The sequence below is a fragment of the Podarcis gaigeae genome (genome assembly GCF_964106915.1).
Source record: "Podarcis gaigeae genome assembly, chromosome: 8".
In the NCBI taxonomy this organism is placed as follows: domain Eukaryota; kingdom Metazoa; phylum Chordata; class Lepidosauria; order Squamata; family Lacertidae; genus Podarcis; species Podarcis gaigeae.
Genome location: NC_139684.1, coordinates 29,373,427 through 29,392,685, shown reverse-complemented (window position 1 = coordinate 29,392,685; position 19,259 = coordinate 29,373,427). Strand labels below are relative to the sequence as shown.

The window sequence follows — 19,259 nt, the reverse complement described above, 5'->3', positions numbered from 1 at the left end:
TCCATGCCTGATATAAGGGCTCAGTTGAGTCCAAGGCCAGGGGTTCCCAAAATGTAATCTGCAGATCACTAGAGTCCTGTGAACTTCAGGTGCTCCGTAGCATGTCTCTAAAAATGCAATCAAAAATCATACACATCTAGCACAGTGCATTACAATTGCTACAACAGGCAGAAAAACTGAGTGATCTAACCAAGACCTTCACTGAATTTCAAGTGGTTCATGGGCCAAAAAAAAAGTGGGGAGAATCACTGCCCTCAGCATCAGAGCATTTGAGTACATTGGCTGCTTAGAACTATCCAAGGTCCTGAAACTCCTGTCTGGCCTTATCTACCACCCTAATGGATAGATTATCTGTACAGTGGTAAAAGTAAAGGTAAAGGTAAAGGGACCCCTGACCATTAGGTCCTGTTGTGGCCGACTCTGGGGTTGCAGCGCTCATCTCGCTTTATTGGCCGAGAGAGCCGGCGTACAGCTTCCGAGTCATGTGGCCAGCATGACTTAGCCCATTCTGGCGAACCAGAGCAGCGCATGGAAACGCCGTTTACCTTCCCGCCAGAGCGGTACCTATTTATCTACTTGCACTTTGACATGCTTTCAAACTGCTAGGTTGGCAGGAGCTGGGACTGAGCAACAGGAGCTCACCCCGTCGCGGGGATACAAACCGCCAAACTTATGATCAGCAAGTCCTAGGCTCTGTGGTTTAACCCACAGCGCCACCTGCGTCCCAGTACAGTGGTATCTCTGGTTAAGTACTTAATTCATTCCGGAGGTCTGTTCTTAACCTGAAACAGTTCTTAACCTGAAGCACCACTTTAGCTAATGGGGTCTCCCACTGCCACCACGCCGTCAGAGCACGATTTCTGCTCTCATCCTGAAGCAAAGTTCTTAACCCGAGGTATTATTTCTGGGTTAGTGGAGTCTGTAAGCTGAAGCAAATGTAACCTGAAGCGTATGTAACCCGAGGTACCACTGTATATGGACCAACCCTCTCCACTTCCCTTGAGATCCTTTCCTAGGCCCCTGGGCTCCTTCTTGCTGTCAGATCAAGTAGCTGAAACCAGATACTAACTAACCCCCTCTCAGTCTTAACCCACTGACTCTTGGCCTCTGCGACAAGTGGCATCAACACTCTGGCCTCCTGTGTGACCAAGAGGCAGGAGAGCCACGGGAAATAGTACCGTGTTTACTCCACACCTATGAAGCTATAAATCCAGAGAGCAGTAGTTACTACAGTTTTACTACCAGAGCTAACAATGCCAAGAGCAAACAGGAACAGGAATAAATAATGTTTCTTATTAGTAGTAGGCTAATAAGAGGACCTTTAAGTAACAGGCAAGGCATGGATGAAGAGAAGCCACAGGCTTACAGTGAGTTAGGGGCAAATCAGAAAGAGTCCAGCTGCTGTATCAGACCAAGGCCTATCTAATCCAGCATCCCTGCTCCCTACAGCAGGATCCCTTTGGGAAGCACACAAGCAGAGCATGAGGGTGATAGCACTTTCCCACTGTTGCTACCCGGTGGCTGGCATTCAGAAGCCTCCAGTCTTGCAGGTAGCACATGGTCATCAGGACTAGGTGCCCTAATTCATGCAACCTTTATACCCCATGTCGTGCAGCCTGTATCAAACCAGAGTGTCCTGGGCATGCAAACCCCTATTTATTTATCTATTCATATCTCATCTTGCAATATAAAAACATTCTCAGGGAAGCAAACGGAACAAACCAAACAGGAAACAATAAACACAACAGTAATGAAACACCGATATATTTATAAATATGAATACTGAGAAAGGCAACAAGAAGTATCTCATCGGAGTTCAAGAACAAATGTCAGCCGAGCAAAAATACTCAAGGAAAGGATGGAGCAATGGGGGCAGGTCTAGGATGAGGGGAAGTGGCTGTGCAGTAGGTGAAGTCTGGGGATGTCCCAAGAGGATAATCCTTTCTCCACACAGCAAAGTGTCTTGGGGCCTGCTAGGAAGAAAAAGGGAGAAAATAAGGGACCAGCTGATTGCTTCAGCTGTTTTGCATATAAGACAAAGGTAACATTTTCGGAAGTTTTTTTTTGGGGGGGGGTGAGGGAATCACGACTTCAAATCAGCAATAAGTATTCCAATCGTATAACTGATTAAACTCATCCGGGGTGGGGGGAGCTCTCTTTAATAGGTTAATTGCTGTTTCCACAGTCCCAGAGTTTAGAATTTGCCTCTAGACATGTCAATGCACTATGACAAATTATTAAAGATGTTGTCTGTCTTCAAAAGCCAACGTATTTTCAGATTTCTGATTTCATTAGCCTTGTACCAGTTTAGCCTCCTCCCAAATAAAATTGCTATGAATGTTTCATAAAAAAGATTTCCTTTTTTATATCAGGAATACTCAAAGTCATTATAAATATAAGCTTCTGTGTATCAGTATAAAGTAGGGGGGGATGACAGCCTCATTGATTTAATAGGGGGAAATGGACAACACAGACTATTTTAGTCGAGTGAACATGTATTCACAATGAGAAACGACTAGCAGCCTCGAACCCAGCATTGCTCTGGAATTCAAAGAAACAAACAAACAAAAAAGATCAGTGCGGCTCTGAAATCAGTGGTTAAAATCATTGCAGCTTTAAAGGTTCCATCTGCCATCTTGATACAAATGGCGCCCACTTGTATACAAACACAGACAAAAGCCTGCTCCTTGATCTCAAGAACTATCATGCAAAATTTGGTCACAATATCTTAAGAGGCATCTGAACAGACAAACAAATTTCCAAAATATACACAGCAAATAATGTCAGTCTACAAAAGCCAATGTATTTTCAGACTTCTGATTTCATTAGTCTTCTACCAGTTAAGCTTTCTACTCTCTTTTTTAAAAAAAAAAATGCTACAAATGCTTTATAAAAGATTTTCTTTTATAAATCGGAAACACTCAAGTCAGTATAAATAAAAGCTTCTGCGCATCAATATAAATTAGGGCAAAATGACAATCTCACTGATTTTAATGGGGGGGGGGGGAAAACCTGACAATACAGAGCATTTTCCTTGAGTGAACATGTCTTCACAATTATAAACTATATTCCGCCTTCTTTTATTTAAGTGAGGGAAGAGGTATTGTATTACTATGATTAAACAATAATGGCTGAGAAGTCAGGTTGATCCTGGCATTTTTAGGTCATTTCAATTCTTCTTGTTTTTATTTTAAGGATTATAAAGGCAACCAAAGTCTTACAAGTCTCCCAGTCAACATTTCTAGCCAAATGTAACACTTACAGCACATCAACAAATTTACTTTTTTAATAGTATGTTATTCACAGTCATCTGTCAATGTTTGTTCTTGCATCAACTGTATGGAATAAAGAAGTTTTACGTAAAAGGTTTCCATTAGACATCCCTGCCAAATATATTTAATATGCATGCTGCAGTTTAGATTTTTAAATGTGATTAGTAAATGGCTCTCAAGTCCAACTATTTCATCTGCTTTAACAAATTTGGAAGTTGTAATGTATGGCTCACAATGCCAAGGTCGCAGGTTTCATCCTCATTCGGCCACCTGCATATTCCTCCACTGCAGGTGACTCTTGGTGCCCCTTCCAGCTGTATGGTTCTATGAGTCTATGGATGTTTCCTCACTAGGCAAATGATGCTTCTTTCCACCGTGATGGCTACCAGCAACTCAGCAGAGCTAAGGAGTAGTGGGTTGAGATTACAATGCGGTAGGGGCAGAGGGAAAGATGTAAATATCCGAGAGACTGCCTCCTTCCCTACAGATCTTTGTGGTGTTTGACAAATTCATGGAATAGAGGGTCACTGATGTCTACAGCCAGCGTGGTGTAGTGGTTAAGAGTGGTAGACTCATAATCTGGTGAACTGGGTTCGCGTCCCCGCTCCTCCACATGCAGCTGCTGGGTGACCTTGGGCTAGTCTCACTTCTTTGAAGTCTCTCAGCCTCACTCACCTCACAGAGGGTTTGTTGTGGGGGAGGAAGGGAAAGGAGATTGTGAGCCGCTTTGAGACTCGTTTGGGTAGTGATAAAGCAGGATATAAAATCCAAACTCTTCTTCTTCTAATGCTCGGCCTCTACAGTTGGAGGTAGCTGTGCTTCTGAATACCAGTTGCTGGAAACCACAGGGAGGAGGGGAGAGGCCTCTTGTGCTCTAATCCTGCTTGCTGGTTTTGCACAGGCAACTGTTTGGCCACTGTGAGAACAGGATGCTGGATTTGATGGGCCATTGGCCTGATCCCTTAGGAGGCCATCTTGGTAGTTCCACCACCCTCAAGAGGTTCGGGTGTATGTAACTGGGGAGAGGGCCTTCCCAGTGGCAGCCCCAAAGTTGTGAAGCTCCCTCCCCACAGGACGGAGCCTGGCAATCTCCAGCTTTTGGGGAACACTCGTTGCCCTGGCCTTTGACGTGTGAGGTGTGTGTTTTGGGGACCCATCCTATTCCTGTGACTTGGTTCATCTGTTTAATACTGGATGTTAAATTTCTGTAACCCACTCTGGTATCAGCAGGTGAAGGGAAGGTAATAAACTTATGTCCCACTCCTTTCAAAAGTGGGGAGACAACAACAACAACAACAACAACAACAACAACTGTACAGTCAAACAAGCAAGGTCAATACTTCTTAATAGACCAGCTGAGACTCGAAGTCAAATGGCGTGAGGAAAACTGCTTTCATGTCCAGGCAAATGATAAAACAAACAAATAAGAGTGAAGCATGGGACTCAGGGGAGTGGGGTAGGGGTGGGAGAAAGGACAAGTATATAAGGGGAACTTTTGCTTGAATATGAAGAAAGACCGATCCACCAGGACTACTGCAATGAATGAGAAAGCTGCATGCGCATTCCAACAACTACCGGTTCCTGCTCCAAAACCTTAAAAGGAAAACAATGTACACTTGTCAGCTGCAGAAATCCAGGCTGACAGTGACTGATTTTCGCTCTCAAGTCCTGTGCTCTGCTCATTCATAAAACATAAAGGCAGGCCCTGCTCTTTTCCCAGGCAGCTTACCTTTCACTCGTCGTAGGTAAAATAATTTCACTTTGTCACGTCCCTGCTCTTTACTCTCCCGTCTTGCTTTTAAAACCCGAAGTGCTTAAAAATAAACTAGAAGCTAAAAGCAAACGGGAAAATATTGCTAGACGGGAAAACCCCCAAATCCCAAACGTCTCAGAATTTAGAGGCAGCTCGCAGCACCGAAAGTTTTCAGGCTTCAGGCAACGTTCAGTGAATCAGATACTGTGCTCATCTCCTTGCAGAGGCTCCGCTTAGAAGGGAGGGAAACAACTCACTGAAAAACTCACTGCTCATTATTTGACCATTTAATCCAAAATCATTACTCCCGGCAACAGGTCTCCATCACCTCCTACCCTAACCTTTTAGCTGCAGATGACCAAACCCGAGACCTTCTGAGCGGAAAGCATGAGCCATGCCATGAAGTTCCAGCTCCTGTTCTCGGTTTACTACTGTAAAATTGCAGGTAAAAGGTAAAGGTAAAGGACACCTGATAGTTAAGTCCAGTCGCAGTTTCCAGGTCATGTAGCCTGCCTGACTAAGCCACTTCTGGTGCAATGGAACACCGAAACCAGAGCAGCACACAGAAACGCTGTTTACCATCCCGCCAGAGTGGTACCTATTTATCTACTTGCACTTTTTGGTGTGCTTTCGAACTGCTAGGTTGGCAGGAGCTGGGACCAAGCAACGGGAGCTCACCCCATCACGGGGATTCAAACCGCCGACCTTCTTATCAGCAAGCCCAAGAGGCTCAGTGGTTTAGACCACAGCGCCACAGGTAAGCAGGCCTATTGACTATACATAGGCCTGCCATTATGAGAAACAAGATGCGAGACTTAATAAGACCTTTGGTCTGATCAAGCAAGACTTTCCTCAGGGGTCTCCTCTTTGCTTCCATCTCCACTGCCAAATGCAGCAACAACCTCTGCTGATGCAGTAGAGCAATGATTCCCAAATGCACACAGCGGACGCAGGATGGCTTCCACAACAACCCTTCAGTCCAGGCAAGGCCATGATGGTGAAGTCCAACCCACATGGCCAGTATCCAACATAAATGGAGGATGCAGCCAAGAAAACATCCCAGAATCTTCTGCAATGCTCACGGTGGGAGTTGTATGACAGAAGAACAGTAGTACCTTGGCAGACGACTCCCTGGTAGTTTAATGAGCTTTAATAGCTTAATGAGGGCAAGCTAAACCACCGCGGCTTTCTTTGCTTCTGTTAGCTGCAATGGTGGTGAACAAACTGAAGGGTTATAGTTAGGAGCAGTAGAGACTTCTCCAAACCTGCTCAAGGCAGGCTTGCATGAGCAGAAAATGAAAAGGATTCACCCACTTTTTTGTATTCGGTGGCAACAGGGTGGTCCAAGACATGGCCAGAGGGCTGCATGAATTTCTCAAGGCTTTTTTTGGTGGCCCTTAGCAACATTTCACACACACACACACCCCATACCACCCTTGTGTTGCCTTCCCAAAGCCAGGTAAGGAAGGTGCCAGGCTTTGGGAAGGAGGCACAAACCTCTGGTAGGATCCTAGAGCCCTCCCAACTTCTTCTCAAAGCTGGGGAAGTGGCAACTAGGCTTTGGGGAGGGGGCAAGAGGGCTTGGTGTGAAAAGTTGGACCACCCTGTGTTAGAGGTTCTTAAGCAGAGGCTGAACAGCATCCGTCTTTCAGAGATGCTTCAGTAGTGCATTTCCTGCATCAGCGGGAGGGTGGACTAGATCAGGGCACCAGAATATTCCAAGGGGGGTACAGATGAAAATTACATAAATGGGGGGGGGGGCACAGCACAAGGCTAGGGGACCACAGAGGGAAGTGAGAAGGAAATAAATCATGATTGCCTGGCTATCTGCTTGGCCAATCACAAGCAGGTAAGGGGGCGGCCCAGTGCTTCTTTTTGCCACATGCATTTTCTTGTAGTAGTCCTGGTTTGTACAATCACTCAGGCTCCCGTTTTTTGACCACTGCTTGTAGCTACGGCCAGTGCTGAGCCATAAAAAAATTAAATAAAACTTGTTCTATTTACAAACAAAACATTTAAATAGCTACCTTTCTACAGGTACGACGGGGGGGTGGGCACAGGAAGGAAACAAGGTTGGAAGGGGGCCACAGTTGGAAAAGGTTGGGAAACACTGGACTAGGTGGCCTTGTGAGACCCCCCCCCACCTCGATCATTAAGATTTCTGGGGGTACCTGGATGTGTCTGCAGGGAGGATGCAAGGAATAACAATTGATATAGAAGTAGGGAAGAGGGTACAGCAACCAGCAGCAGTAGAGAATCACAATGGCAAGGGTGGCCAGAAGTGGCAGTGGAAAAAGACAGGAGAGCAGGCCAGTGAAACAGGATGTGGGATAACACCACATCCACACAATAGTTTAAGGGTGCTCTGTGAGGGGTAAGCTTCAGTTCCTGGGATTCTCGGGGGGGGGCTATGTGCTTTAAATGAATAGTGTGGGTGTGACCTCAAGGTACTTTGGGGAACCTTAAAAATTAAAGAACTCACTGTGGCACAAACTTTTGTAGAGTCAACTTCATGCACCTGAAAGCTTGCGCACTATAAATGTGTTTAAGACTTGTTTTTGCTGCAAGTGGGCTAACATGGTTACTGCTCTGGAACTCCTTCCAAAGTTGTTCCAAAGCTTATTCCAAGGAGTGCCAAAGCCCAAACTGTTTGGCAAACTTCAAACTAATCTTCACGGGGACGATGCAAATTTGAATGTTGCGTGAGATACCCCTATTTGGAAAGGACTCAAATTTGTACCATCTGACACTCTGTGATGCATCACCAGCTGGAAAGCGGCAGCGCTAGCCAAATCCATTAGCACAACAAAAGTGTTACCCTCAAATAGGTTTCCCCCTCACAATTTCAACAGTTCCCAAAATATAAGACAGGGAATTAGTACAAGAATTGCCAAAAGCGAAATCATTAAAAAAATATTTGGCGGTGATGCTAAGCGTCCTCTTCCCCACCTGCCAATTTTTTTAAAAAAATAATAAATCTAATTTCTGTATCCCTTTCAAAAGAAAATGGGACAACTACAGGATCCACAAATCTTTGGCACTTAGAGAGACCCTGAAGAAGTCACAAATCATTGAGCAAACATTACAGGGCAGATTTGAGATCAAAGAAGGCTAATGGAAGAAGAGAGGGCAAGATAAGCTGCATTTTAACTATTTAGTAGTCATTTCAAGTGAAGCTAACATCGTATTACTGGTCTCACAACTTGCTTGCCCTCCCATTTGAAATGTTGCAAACCAGCTTTAGGAGCCAGGCAGACTATACCCATATGCTCTGCAATTTACATCTGTCACCAGATTAAACAGATTTGTGCTGAAATTTAGTTAGATCTGGAGGAAAAGCTGACGACTTCTGCAGAAATTAAATGTTTGTAAGAGGAAGAAAAAACAGCCAGCAGGTCTATAAAGCTTAGGTGCTCAAATGTAAACAGTTTCTCAAAGATGTTTATAATCTGACTGCCTGCAGTAAGAGATGTCCTATCTAAATCTCCTGTATGCATAAAACTCTTTAAGGCAGCAAAGAGAAAGCTTTGTTTTCTCAACTTTCCACATACATATATTCACTTGCACTGAAAGTGAGGAACACACCAGAATGATAAACCACAAGAAGAAGAAATGCGTTTACAGATTTATTTATTTTTCTCCGAAGCGTTTTTTTTACCCTGCTCTGCAGCTGAAAAGAATACCAGAGAGGCTTAGGGGTCCTTAAAACAGGAGACGGTCCCTGCCTTGGAGCTTACAACCTAAGACGCAACATAAAAAGAAATGGGGAAGTTGGAGCAACTGATAGAAGAACAAACCAGAAGCAGGATCACAGCTAAGACTCGGTGGAAGGTTTGAGCACTGCCACTTGGGAAGAGAGATGGGTGCAATGGCTTAGCTGCAAAAATGAAGGACTGGAGCTCAAAGGTCAAGAATGTGCCCTGAGTGCAGAAGTCCCAGGTTTAATTCCTGACATATCCAATTGAATGGGCCACAGAGAAGGTGACGAGGAAAAGCTTCCCCAATATGCTCTGCACTGCATCTCCCATCAGCCCCAGCATCAGAAAGAACAGTGTTGCACCAGCTGGACTGGAAACTGGAGACCCTAGAACCTGTTTCTCCACTTAGACCTACATTTGTGGAAGAGGTGGCAATACAACCAAGTACATGGTGGAGGACAACACCAGCACACCCTGCTGGACTCTGCTTCTTAAATCACCTGATCTGTGGTTACAGTGATGCTTCATCCTCTTCCTTCTCTCCTTCAACACTGCCTCTGTTTCTGGGTCAAGCTTTGAACAGGTCAGGGCTTTAAAACATAAGAATGTAAGACAGCCTGCTGGGTCAGATCAAAGGGATCCACCTAGCCTAGCCTTCAGTTCTCACAGTGGCCAGCCTGTGGGAAACCAGCAAGCAGGACCTGAGCACAAGAGCCTTCTTTTCCCTCCTGTGGCTTCCAGCAACTGGTGCTCAGAAGCATTGCTGCCTCCAGCTGTTCAGAGCCCAGCCATCATGGCCATTGACAGCCATCTCCTCCATTAATTTGTCCAAGCCTCTTTGTCCAAGCCTTCTGGGTTATTGGCCATTCCACAGCTTAATTACATACTGTGTGAAGAAGTCACACTCAAAATAACTGATGTTTGTTTTTGGCTGTGCTGTGATTTCCTACCATGGGAGACGGACAGAAAATACTGCAGGGAGTTTCTGAATGAGAAGGAAACTAAGAAGATGATGGTGGGAGCTGTAGTGAGCTACAGCTTTGGATTTTTTTTGGGGGGGGGTGCCCCACCTTGCCCTGAACACAAGCCTCCTGTCAACAACCAACACGGCTAGCGTGGGGCTCTGGCCCCAGATTAAGCTCATAATCCTTTGCATTCATTAAAGACTTGATGTGATAAAATATTCAAATACCAGAGCTGGTTTTCCTCCACAACATAGACGGTGCTTAAAAGATACAAATATGTGCTTAAATAAAATATTGCAAGATTGGCGTTACCTATTCTGGAGAACATGCCAAACATCACCCCGAGCAAATCCCTTGGAAAGAAAAGGGAAAGGGGATGGAGCGGGGAACGGGAGGGGATTACGAGGCTAATGCGGAGGGATGGAGGGAGGTCAGAGGAGCCTGAGATGACAGAGGATTAGAGGAGAAAGGATCTTCCCATCATCCCAACCAGAGGTGGATGGAAATCAGGCTCCTTCTCAAAATGAAAATCTCAGGGCGAAGGCATCAATGCTCATTCCACAGCTAAAGCTCTTTCCATGGGCAAACTGATGAGTCGTGCCAATCAAATTCTGCCAGTAAGTAGCACAAATACAGGCACTTTTACAGCTCAGGACCGCAATACCTCAAGGGTCACCTCTCCCCATCTGAACCATCCTGGACCCTGCAGTCATCATCCAGTCCTGTGCCCTGTTCTCACGGTGGCCGACCAGATGCCCCTGAAGACCACAAGCAAGCAGGACCTGAGCACAACTTTCCAGCTGTTAGCATGCAGGGGTCATATGCAGCAGCAAAAATTAACTTTAGTAAAACCGCTTCAATTGGTGGAATCGGAACTACTACTACAGGTGCCACATAATACTTGTTCTGCATTTGCAAGAAATCAATCCTTTAGTGTGGCAGCACCTGCCCTTTGGAACTCCCTGCCTACTGAGATCAAGCAATTGCCTTCGCTGTACGCTTTACAGCACCAGCTAAAAGCATTCTTGTTTAGATAAGCCTATCCAGACACTTTAGAAAGTCGAGGTAGTATTTTAACTTTTTGTGGCTGTGGTTTTTTCTCAATTTTAGTGCTTTTATCTTTTTCTAAACCTCTTTGGGGTTTGGGGGTTGTTATTTTTTAAACAATCAAGTGGTGTATACATCTTATGAAATAAATAAATAGTAAAACGAATCTTTGCTCAGAAGCACATCTTTAATTGAAAAGTATTCAGACTGAGCCTTGGTATATTAAAGGAGGCACATTCTTGATAAGAAAGAGCCCTATAGCCCTAGCTAGAATCACAAAACTGCAGAGCTTGGAAGGAGTCCTAAGGATCATCTAGTCTAGCGGTTCTCAACCTGTGGGTCCCCAGATGTTGTTGGACTACAACTCCCATCATTCCTGAGATCTGGCCTTGCTAGCTAGGGGTGATGGGAGTTGTAGTTCAACAACATCTGGGGACCCACAGGTTGAGAAAGGCTGATCTAGTCCATGGGTAGGCAAACTAAGGCCTAGGGGCCGAATCTGGCCCAATAGCTTTCTAAATCTGGCATGTGGACAGTCCGGGAATCAGTGTGTTTTTACATTATTTAAAATGCATCTCTGGGTTATTTGTGGGGCCTGCCTGGTGTTTTTACATGAATAGAATGTGTACTTTTATTTAAAATGCATCTCTGGGTTATTTGTGGGGAATAGGAATTCGTTCATAATTTTTTTCAAAATATAGTCCGGCCCCCCAAAAAAGTCTGAGGGACAGTGGACTGGCCCCCTGCTGAAAAAAGTTTGCTGACCCCTGATCTAGTCCAACTCCCTGCATTGCAGGGACCACAGCTAAAAATGTAGGTAACATTCCAATTGGAGAAACAAAGAAACCATCCTTGCCCCTTTGTTTTCAGATCAAAGCTGACCTCTCAACTCTAAGTCCCAAGAGAGAAAGTGAGTAGTAGGGGGTTGCAAAATTGATGCAACCTGAGATTTACCATTCTAAACATCAAAGACCATAGAGATAAAGGTTACAGGGAATAGTCTGGGAAGCTGGAGGTCCCCTGTACTATCTGTCTTGACCCATAGAAACACTTCTCAGCAAGCTGAGTTGCATCCAAACTGCCAGTGGGAAGCCTGAGCGCAACAGCACTCTGCAGTTTCTTTCCCCACATTGCCTGGCATTCAGAGGTAGACTGTCCCTGGCCATGGAGATTCTGCTGCCATAAGAAGTAGCCTGCTGGATCAGGCCAAGGGCTTTGCTATTCCTCCACTCTTGTTTTCACGATGGACAGCCAGCTGCCCCAAAGGAGGGTCTGAGGGCTCAGCTGTAGCCCCACAGCTAAGCACAGTTTGGAACAGAGGTAATTTAATGCCCCCCGTTATCTTAAGCCAGCCTAAATCCCGCTGGCTCCCTATACTTAGGATTGCTCTGCCTGTGGGCTGTACATCCAACCCCCTGAAGCAATTCCATCTGGCTCCTGGCAGTCCTTCTAAATTCTAATCAAAATGCAGTTCTCCAGACAATTACACTCACAATAAAAAGAAAATGGTTTTTGCAAAAGTTGTGTCCGTGTGTGTGTGTGAAAGAGAGAGAGAGAGAGAGAGAGAGAGAGAGAGAGAGAGAGACTTTTACATCACGCCAGGATTTGTTTGTAACATATACCTAATTTGCCCAGCCTCCACTCCCCCCCAAAAAACTTCTTTTTGATGTAGCAATTTATTTTGCTAGCGACAAAACAAGGGACTCATGGCCGCAGAGTAAACCAGTCAGTCTGAAAGCAGTTACTTCCAGGAACAAGCATATTTTCTTTTTCCCCCCCTCCTCCCTCTCACCCCCCCCCCCGGGTAATCTGCCATTCATTCTCTGCTGCGGCTCCTGCAGATGACACGGAACTGGCAGAAAACATTAAAGAAAACTGATTTGCTCTGGAGAGAAGCAAGACTGTGGATTAGAGGCACTTCAAGAAGCTTAAACCACACTTTGAGTCAGACTGTAGGGAAATAAAGATGGCAGCGATAGAAGCCACCACTGGAAGAGAGAGAAAGAGATCTCTTCCTGACAACATTAAAGTCCTCGTGCAGAATTCTTTTGGGCACAGAGAACTGGAGACAAGGCATCAAGATACACCGCTCCAAGTTCTATTAAATAAAAATTAGAGCACATTCCAGGAAGGCATAATCCCTGCTGAATAGATTGTCTCATGCTAAGAACAGTCCCCAACACTTTGAAGACATCCATCTTAAAAAGATGGCTACACAACCAAAGAGGACTCGTTTCCCTTTGAAGTGTCTGTATTTTATTCTTTACAGCAACAAGATGGGGAGAGGAGAGATATATGTAAGTAATAGTCCCCCAACAAAAGATACAAGTCACATTTTTGGGAAAGGGCCAGCTCACTAGTGGGACAGTTGCTAGGAAAACAGGAAGCTGCCTGAGTCAGACCACTGGTCCATCTAACTCAGTACTGCCTGCACTGGCTGGCAGCAGCTCTCCAGGGTTCCAGGCCAGGTGTCTCTTGCAGCTTTACCTGGAGATGCTAGGAACATATGAAGGGTCCTTATACTCAGTCAGGCTTCTGGTCCATCTGGCTCAAGGTAGCCTGCACTGGCTGGCAGCACCTCTCCAGGATATCAGACAAGGTGCATCTCTCCCAGTCCTACCTGCAGATTCCATAAGGGGACTGAACCTGGAACCTTCTGCATGCAAAGCAGATGCTCTACCACTGAGCCACAACCCTTCCCTTGAGCCAATCAGGTGCAGCGGAATAAGAAGAGCTGGGAAAACAAAAACTAGAGGGCTTGTCAAAGCATGGCATCCAACACCAAAGCAGCTCAAACACTGCAACAGCAAAGCTGACAGTGTTGTGTATTGAGTCAAAGGATTTTATATCTGTATTATTATTGTCTGTATTTGCATTAGGGTAAAGTAACTGCCTTTTGGTTCCAGAGGGTGCAGCTACCATTGGTTCATTTAAGCTGCTGTATTTGGATCCTCTGTCTTATTGGTTGCCTCCAAAAGGCAGGACTGTGATTGCCTGATATTGTTCCCTCCAAAATGTATCCTTTCTAGCTAGTTCCCTGTCCCTATAAATGTAGCTCTCCCCTCCTCAAGTCCCAGTCTTGTTGCTTTAATAAAGAAGTGTTACTAGAGAACTGTCTCCAGCATATTATGTCAAGAGAGCTGAAATCACAAACCCCACGTCACAACAGACAGCATAGTCACAAAAGCCCTCCCTGCGATGCAGTCCAAATAATTTTAAAAAGGCATAGCACTAATGCTGCCACCTGAGACTGCGCTTCTGGGGTCAAAATACGATCTTGTTCAGCTTGCAATGATCAGATGCATTAGGAAGTGAGCAGCATGTTCCTCAACTGGATTTTTAATTTCCAGATATGGAATAAAGTAAAAAAATAGAATAAATGTGCAATAAAAATGGCTCTGTAAATCTTGGCACATATGTAGAAGAAGAAGAAGAGTTTGGATTTGATATCCCGCCTTTCACTCCCTTTAAGGAGTCTCAAAGCGGCTAACATTCTCCTTTCCCTTCCTCCCCCACAACAAACACTCTGTGAGGTGAGTGAGGCTGAGAGACTTCAAAGAAGTGTGACTGGCCCAAGGTCACCCAGCAGCTGCATGTGGAGGAGCGGAGACGCGAACCCGGTTCCCCAGATTACGAGATCAGGAGTGGGAGTAGACTGCTTTTTCTGAGGTTTTACTTTTATTATTTGTCAATTAGAAACACTTAAAATGTTAAGAACTTAGAAAAAAAATCTTAAGAGATCATTTCTCCTTTGGTACAAGTAAAACGTGTGTGTGTGTGTGTGTGTGTGTGTGTGTGTGTGCGTGTGTGCGTGTGTGTGTATCGATAGATAGATGATAGATAGATAGATAGATAGATAGATAGATAGATAGATAGATAGATAGTTTTCCTTGCTCAAAACATGAAGTATGAAGCATTGAGCCTACTTCTGAGTAAACATCCACAGGATTTCTCTGTACATTTCATAGACAAGCCAAATTGTACAACTGTATCTAAGTTACAAATGATACATTTTATGTTGTCGAAAGTGGGGTTAGGTTTGTTAAGGAAGTAGTGCATATATATTCCAACTTCCCACAACATTTTCGTTTTTGTCCTCTGGGAGAATAGGAGGAAACAAGACTTTTACCCCTTAAAATGTCAAAAAAAATTCTGGAAGTATTACATTTCTATGCACATGAACACAGCAATTCTAAATTCCATCAGCTGCTACTTCCACGTGGCTACATCTGATGGCGAGACTGGACAGCAGAGCCCATTCCATTGGGCCGATTGCCAAACTGCCTCTAGGGCTGCCTTCCAGAAGCTCATTCATTCCAAGTGCCTTCCCCAATCTACACACACTGCACCTCCAACAGTTCTCTCTCTGCCAGGCGACAATGATTTTATTAGAGAACCATTGCATTTAAACAACTCGCCTGGTCATCACAGGGAACTAGGAATTCTGTGCAGGAAGCTGAGTCTGTAAGGAAGGAGGCTGTCCCTTGCTTCAGGTTCATGACAACTGTTTTCCTCCAGAACTGCGCGACCTGTCCATGCTTAGGGTGCAATTCCACCCAGTGGCTCTGTCGTGAGGGAAAACAGGATGTGCTGAATGGGCACATCCATGCTCTGGCACACAAACACAAACAATGCAGAAGAAACAGCTTTAAAGAAGCCACCACGTTTCCTCAGGGCCATTGCATCAGGGTTGGAGAGCCATATTCACTTCCAAAGGGCCGTACAGTGGTACCTCTAGTTATGAACTTAATTTGTTCCAGAGGTCCGTTCTTAACCTGAAACTGTTCTTAACTAGAGGTGTGCTTTCACTAATGTGGCCTCTTGCTGCCGCTGCGCTGCCAGCACACAATTTCCATTCTCATCCTGGGGCAAAGTTCTCAACTAGAGGTAACTCTTCCAGGTTAGCGGAGTTTGTAACATGAAGCGTTTGTAACCTGAGGTGTTTGTAACTCGAGGTACCACTGCATTCCAGTGGGCGTGGCTAGAGACAAAAGTAGGCAGAGCTAAGGACATAGACCTTGCATACAGGTAACATTTCAGCAGAAGCCAGAGAGCTTGCAAGAGGCATTATATCACAGTTTGAGAACAAATTCCAGGCAATATGTGTACATGGAAAGGTTCTGTGATGGGATTTCCTTCCACCCACCCACATGACATTCATAACCAGAGCAGTATGTCACGTGTAAGCCAGTCCCAAAAAAAATTCCCCACTGCATGCACTCTTGGATGCAAAAGGGGTAAGTTTTTCATGGCACTCCAGATTTAATAGTCACACCCCATTTGGCAACCAGTGTGGCTTGGAGGGTTAGCGCTTTGGAGACTGGGGTTCAAATGTCGACTGAGCCACAAAGCTCACTGCATGCCCTTAAGCCAGTCACTATCTCCCAACCTAACCTACTTGACACAATTGTTGTAAGGATATAATTGGGATGGTGGGGGTGGGGAGAGAGCATAGAATCTGCCACTTGTCCCTTGGAAGAAAGGTGGGATGTGAGAAAAATAAGTACATTTGCAGTGAAACTTGGGACACTGTGGTTCTGCAATAAGATGCAATTCTCTAGAACTAAAATCCCAGGATTATTATTTGGAGGGGGGAGGGCCTGGAGAGGAGGCAGAGCTAAAACAATTAAAATTACCCAAACTCATAGTACAGAACTGCTTTCCTTAGTGCAGGGGGGGTATCTTGTGGCCCTCCAGATGTTGTTGGATTCCAACTCCCACCAGCCCCAGCCAGTAGCAAGGAAAGAGGGGAGTTGTATTTCAGCAATATCTGAAGGGTCATAGGTGCCCCAGCTCCATCTTAATAGCTCAGAACTTCGAGACTCTGCTTCCCTGCTGGAGGCTCAACCAAATCCTGCCATTTTCCAAACATTTTCTGAAAGCAGGAAATTTGGGGGCTGGCCCTAGTGTTAGGCAGGACATCATATGCTGGGAAGGGGTGGGCAGTATTCCCCTAAACTAGCCTGCTGGCCACAGGTGTTCCCTAAACAATTACTCTTCAACCAGCTTGCTGTTATTAGATGCTGTGGAGGTTGTGTTGGCAAGACCACCTTAGGCAGCAAACTGTCTTGGGACAGTCCTGGTAAGTTTAATAACTACTGGTTGCTTTGGGCAGTTCCAGAGAAGAAGAAGAAGAGTTTGGATTTTATATCCTGCTTTATCACTCCCCTTCAGGAGTCTCAAAGCGGCTAACATTCTCCTTTCCCTTCCTCCCCCACAAAAAACCCTCTGTGAGGTGAGTGGGGCTGAGAGACTTCAGAGAAGTGTGACTAGCCCAAGGTCACCCAGCAGCTGCATGTAGAGGAGCAGAGACGCGAACCTGGTTCACCAGATTACAAGACTACCGCTCTTAACCACTACACCACGCTGGCACCAGAGAGGCATGGTGCTGAATTTTCTGTTGCGGAAGATGTGACAGGCTCTGTTGGCCTTTCAAAACAGGCCAGAAATTAGCTCAAAGAAACCCCACCGATTCTAACTGGACTTAAGGAGTTCAGGTTACTGCCTTAGAGCAGACTGGCCTTTGGGTGACAGACAGAGAATTGCATTTACCCTGTGCAAAGGTGTTCCCATGATGGCTAGAGACCTATTAGGAATTAGGAACATCTTAAGGAGTGAAGCTGGTTTGAGAAACGGCAGCATCACACACTAGGATGAAATACAGGCTACATCTGCATTTTGGATAATGTATGAACGTGGATGAAAAACCCAACTCTGAGAAAGTAGCGAATGCACAGACAGGGGGAGGTGTGAAGACAGTCTAAGTGTGCCGTATGCATAATCCTAAATGCAAATGGACAGAGCTTTCTGGCCCCACATCACTGAGCCAGTGTGGCATAGGCGAGACAGCATGCAGTAGTGGTTAAAGCCAGGGATGGTGAACCTGTGGGGGCCCTCCAGACGTTGCTCCCATCCTTCCCATTGACCCCACTGATGGGAGTTCTGGTTAAATACCACCTGAAGGGTCACAGGTGCCCCACCCCAGTCTGGAAGGCTCAGGGTTCAAACACCTCAGGCCAGCCGCTGTCTCTCAACCTGATCCCATCTGTTGGGAGGATGAAATGGGGAGAACCATGTAGGCCATCTTAAACAGTGACCACCACATTATCAGGCCACGATAGCAGAGGTAGGGAAGGGCTGCTTCTCTCTCAGCCCCCCACACCCTGCCACTCTACCTCTGCCCTGCCCTCAGCTTGGTGGTCGCTGAGATTTTGCACAGGCTATGAACTGCTCTCCTTAGATCTGGAAGCCGAAGTGGGCTGAAGAGCTGGGCTCCAAGGCAGCGAGCACATGAAGGCGGAAGCTGCACCCCCTGGGGTGACTGCTAGGAGGGGTGATTTTCCCGCTCTTTTTGCTCCGCTCCCCCGTCCCTTCGGAATTAGGACATCGCCCGCCCCGCCGTCGCGTCAGCGCCTACCTGTCCTGTCCTGGACGCGGCAGACGACCTCCCAGCGGGCGGCGGCCTCGCGGTCCAGGCCGCGGGCCAAGGTGAGCTCTCCGGTGTCGGCGTCCAGGCGGACGGGGGCCTCCCCGGCGGGGGGAGACACGAGCTGGAAGCGGGGCGCGGCGAAGCGGGCGGCGGGGCGGAGAGTGGCCAGGAGGGTGCCGGGCCGGGCGTCCTCGGGCAGCGCCAAGGCCAGCGGGGGCTCCTGCGGGGGCAGGGCGCGGCGTCGTCGGAGCGGGGCGTCGTCGGGGGGCGGCAGCTGGACGGGCTCGGGCAGGACCTCGAGGTCGAGCGGGGCGCTGAGGAGCGCGGGCCGGCCGCGGTCGCGGGCGAAGAGGCGGAGCGGGAGCGGGGCGCGCAGGTGGAGCAGGGAGCGGACCAGGACGACGCGCCCGCTGCGCGGCACCACGAAGAAGTGGGCGCTGGGCGGGCGGGCGAAGTAGCGCAGCTCGGCGTTGGCGCCCGCGTCCGCGTCCTGGGCCCGCGCCTGCCACACGGGCGCCCGCAGCGCCAGCGTCTCGGCGACGCGGAGCCGCCGCACCGACGACGACGCCGCCGGCCCGAGGTTGGCGAAGCGGGGCGCGTTGTCGTTGGCGTCCAGCACGGCGATGCTGAGCGCGGCCAGCTCGGCGGGGGCGGCGCGGCGGTGGCAGCGCAGGGCCAGGCGCAGGGCGTAGCGCGGGCGGGCCTCGCGGTCCAGGGGCCGCCGGGTGCGCAGCCACACCTGTCCCGAGCGCGCCTGCAGCGCCGCCTGGAAGTGCCCGTGCGCCTCGCCCAGCAGCTCCAGCTGCCAGCGCCGCCCGCGCACCTTGGCGCACCACGGCTCCGGCCGCGCCAGCCGCGTCAGGGGGATGCTCAGGCCGCCCACCCGCGTCCCCGCCGGCCAGTTCTCCGGCACGTGGCCGTGGAAGGACGGGCGGCGGCGCCTCGAAGACGACCCTACTGCCTCCGCGATGCTGCCGGCCAGAGCCCAGCCCAGCAGAAGGAGCAGCAGCGGCAGCCGCGTCGGCGAGGCCATGGCGAGGGAGGAGGAGGAGGAGAAGGACCCGCCTGTCCGCCGCCTCGCCCCCGATGAACGGA

At 47.6% G+C, this 19,259-nt stretch overlaps 1 protein-coding gene across 4 annotated transcripts in view; it reads right to left on the bottom strand.

Moving 5' to 3' along the window:
* LOC310849778 (neural-cadherin-like) overlaps positions 1-19,259 on the bottom strand; it is a 93,762-nt gene extending 74,503 nt beyond the window's left edge. For all 4 annotated transcript variants that reach the window (XR_014567081.1, XM_083750416.1, XM_083750417.1 and 1 more), the window contains exon 1: positions 18,153-19,259. Coding sequence is in view for 3 of the 4 variants with exons in the window: in XM_083750416.1 (XP_083606542.1) it covers positions 18,153-19,197 (1,045 nt within the window). In the remaining variant the exon portion in view is untranslated. The remainder of the gene's footprint in view (positions 1-18,152) is intronic.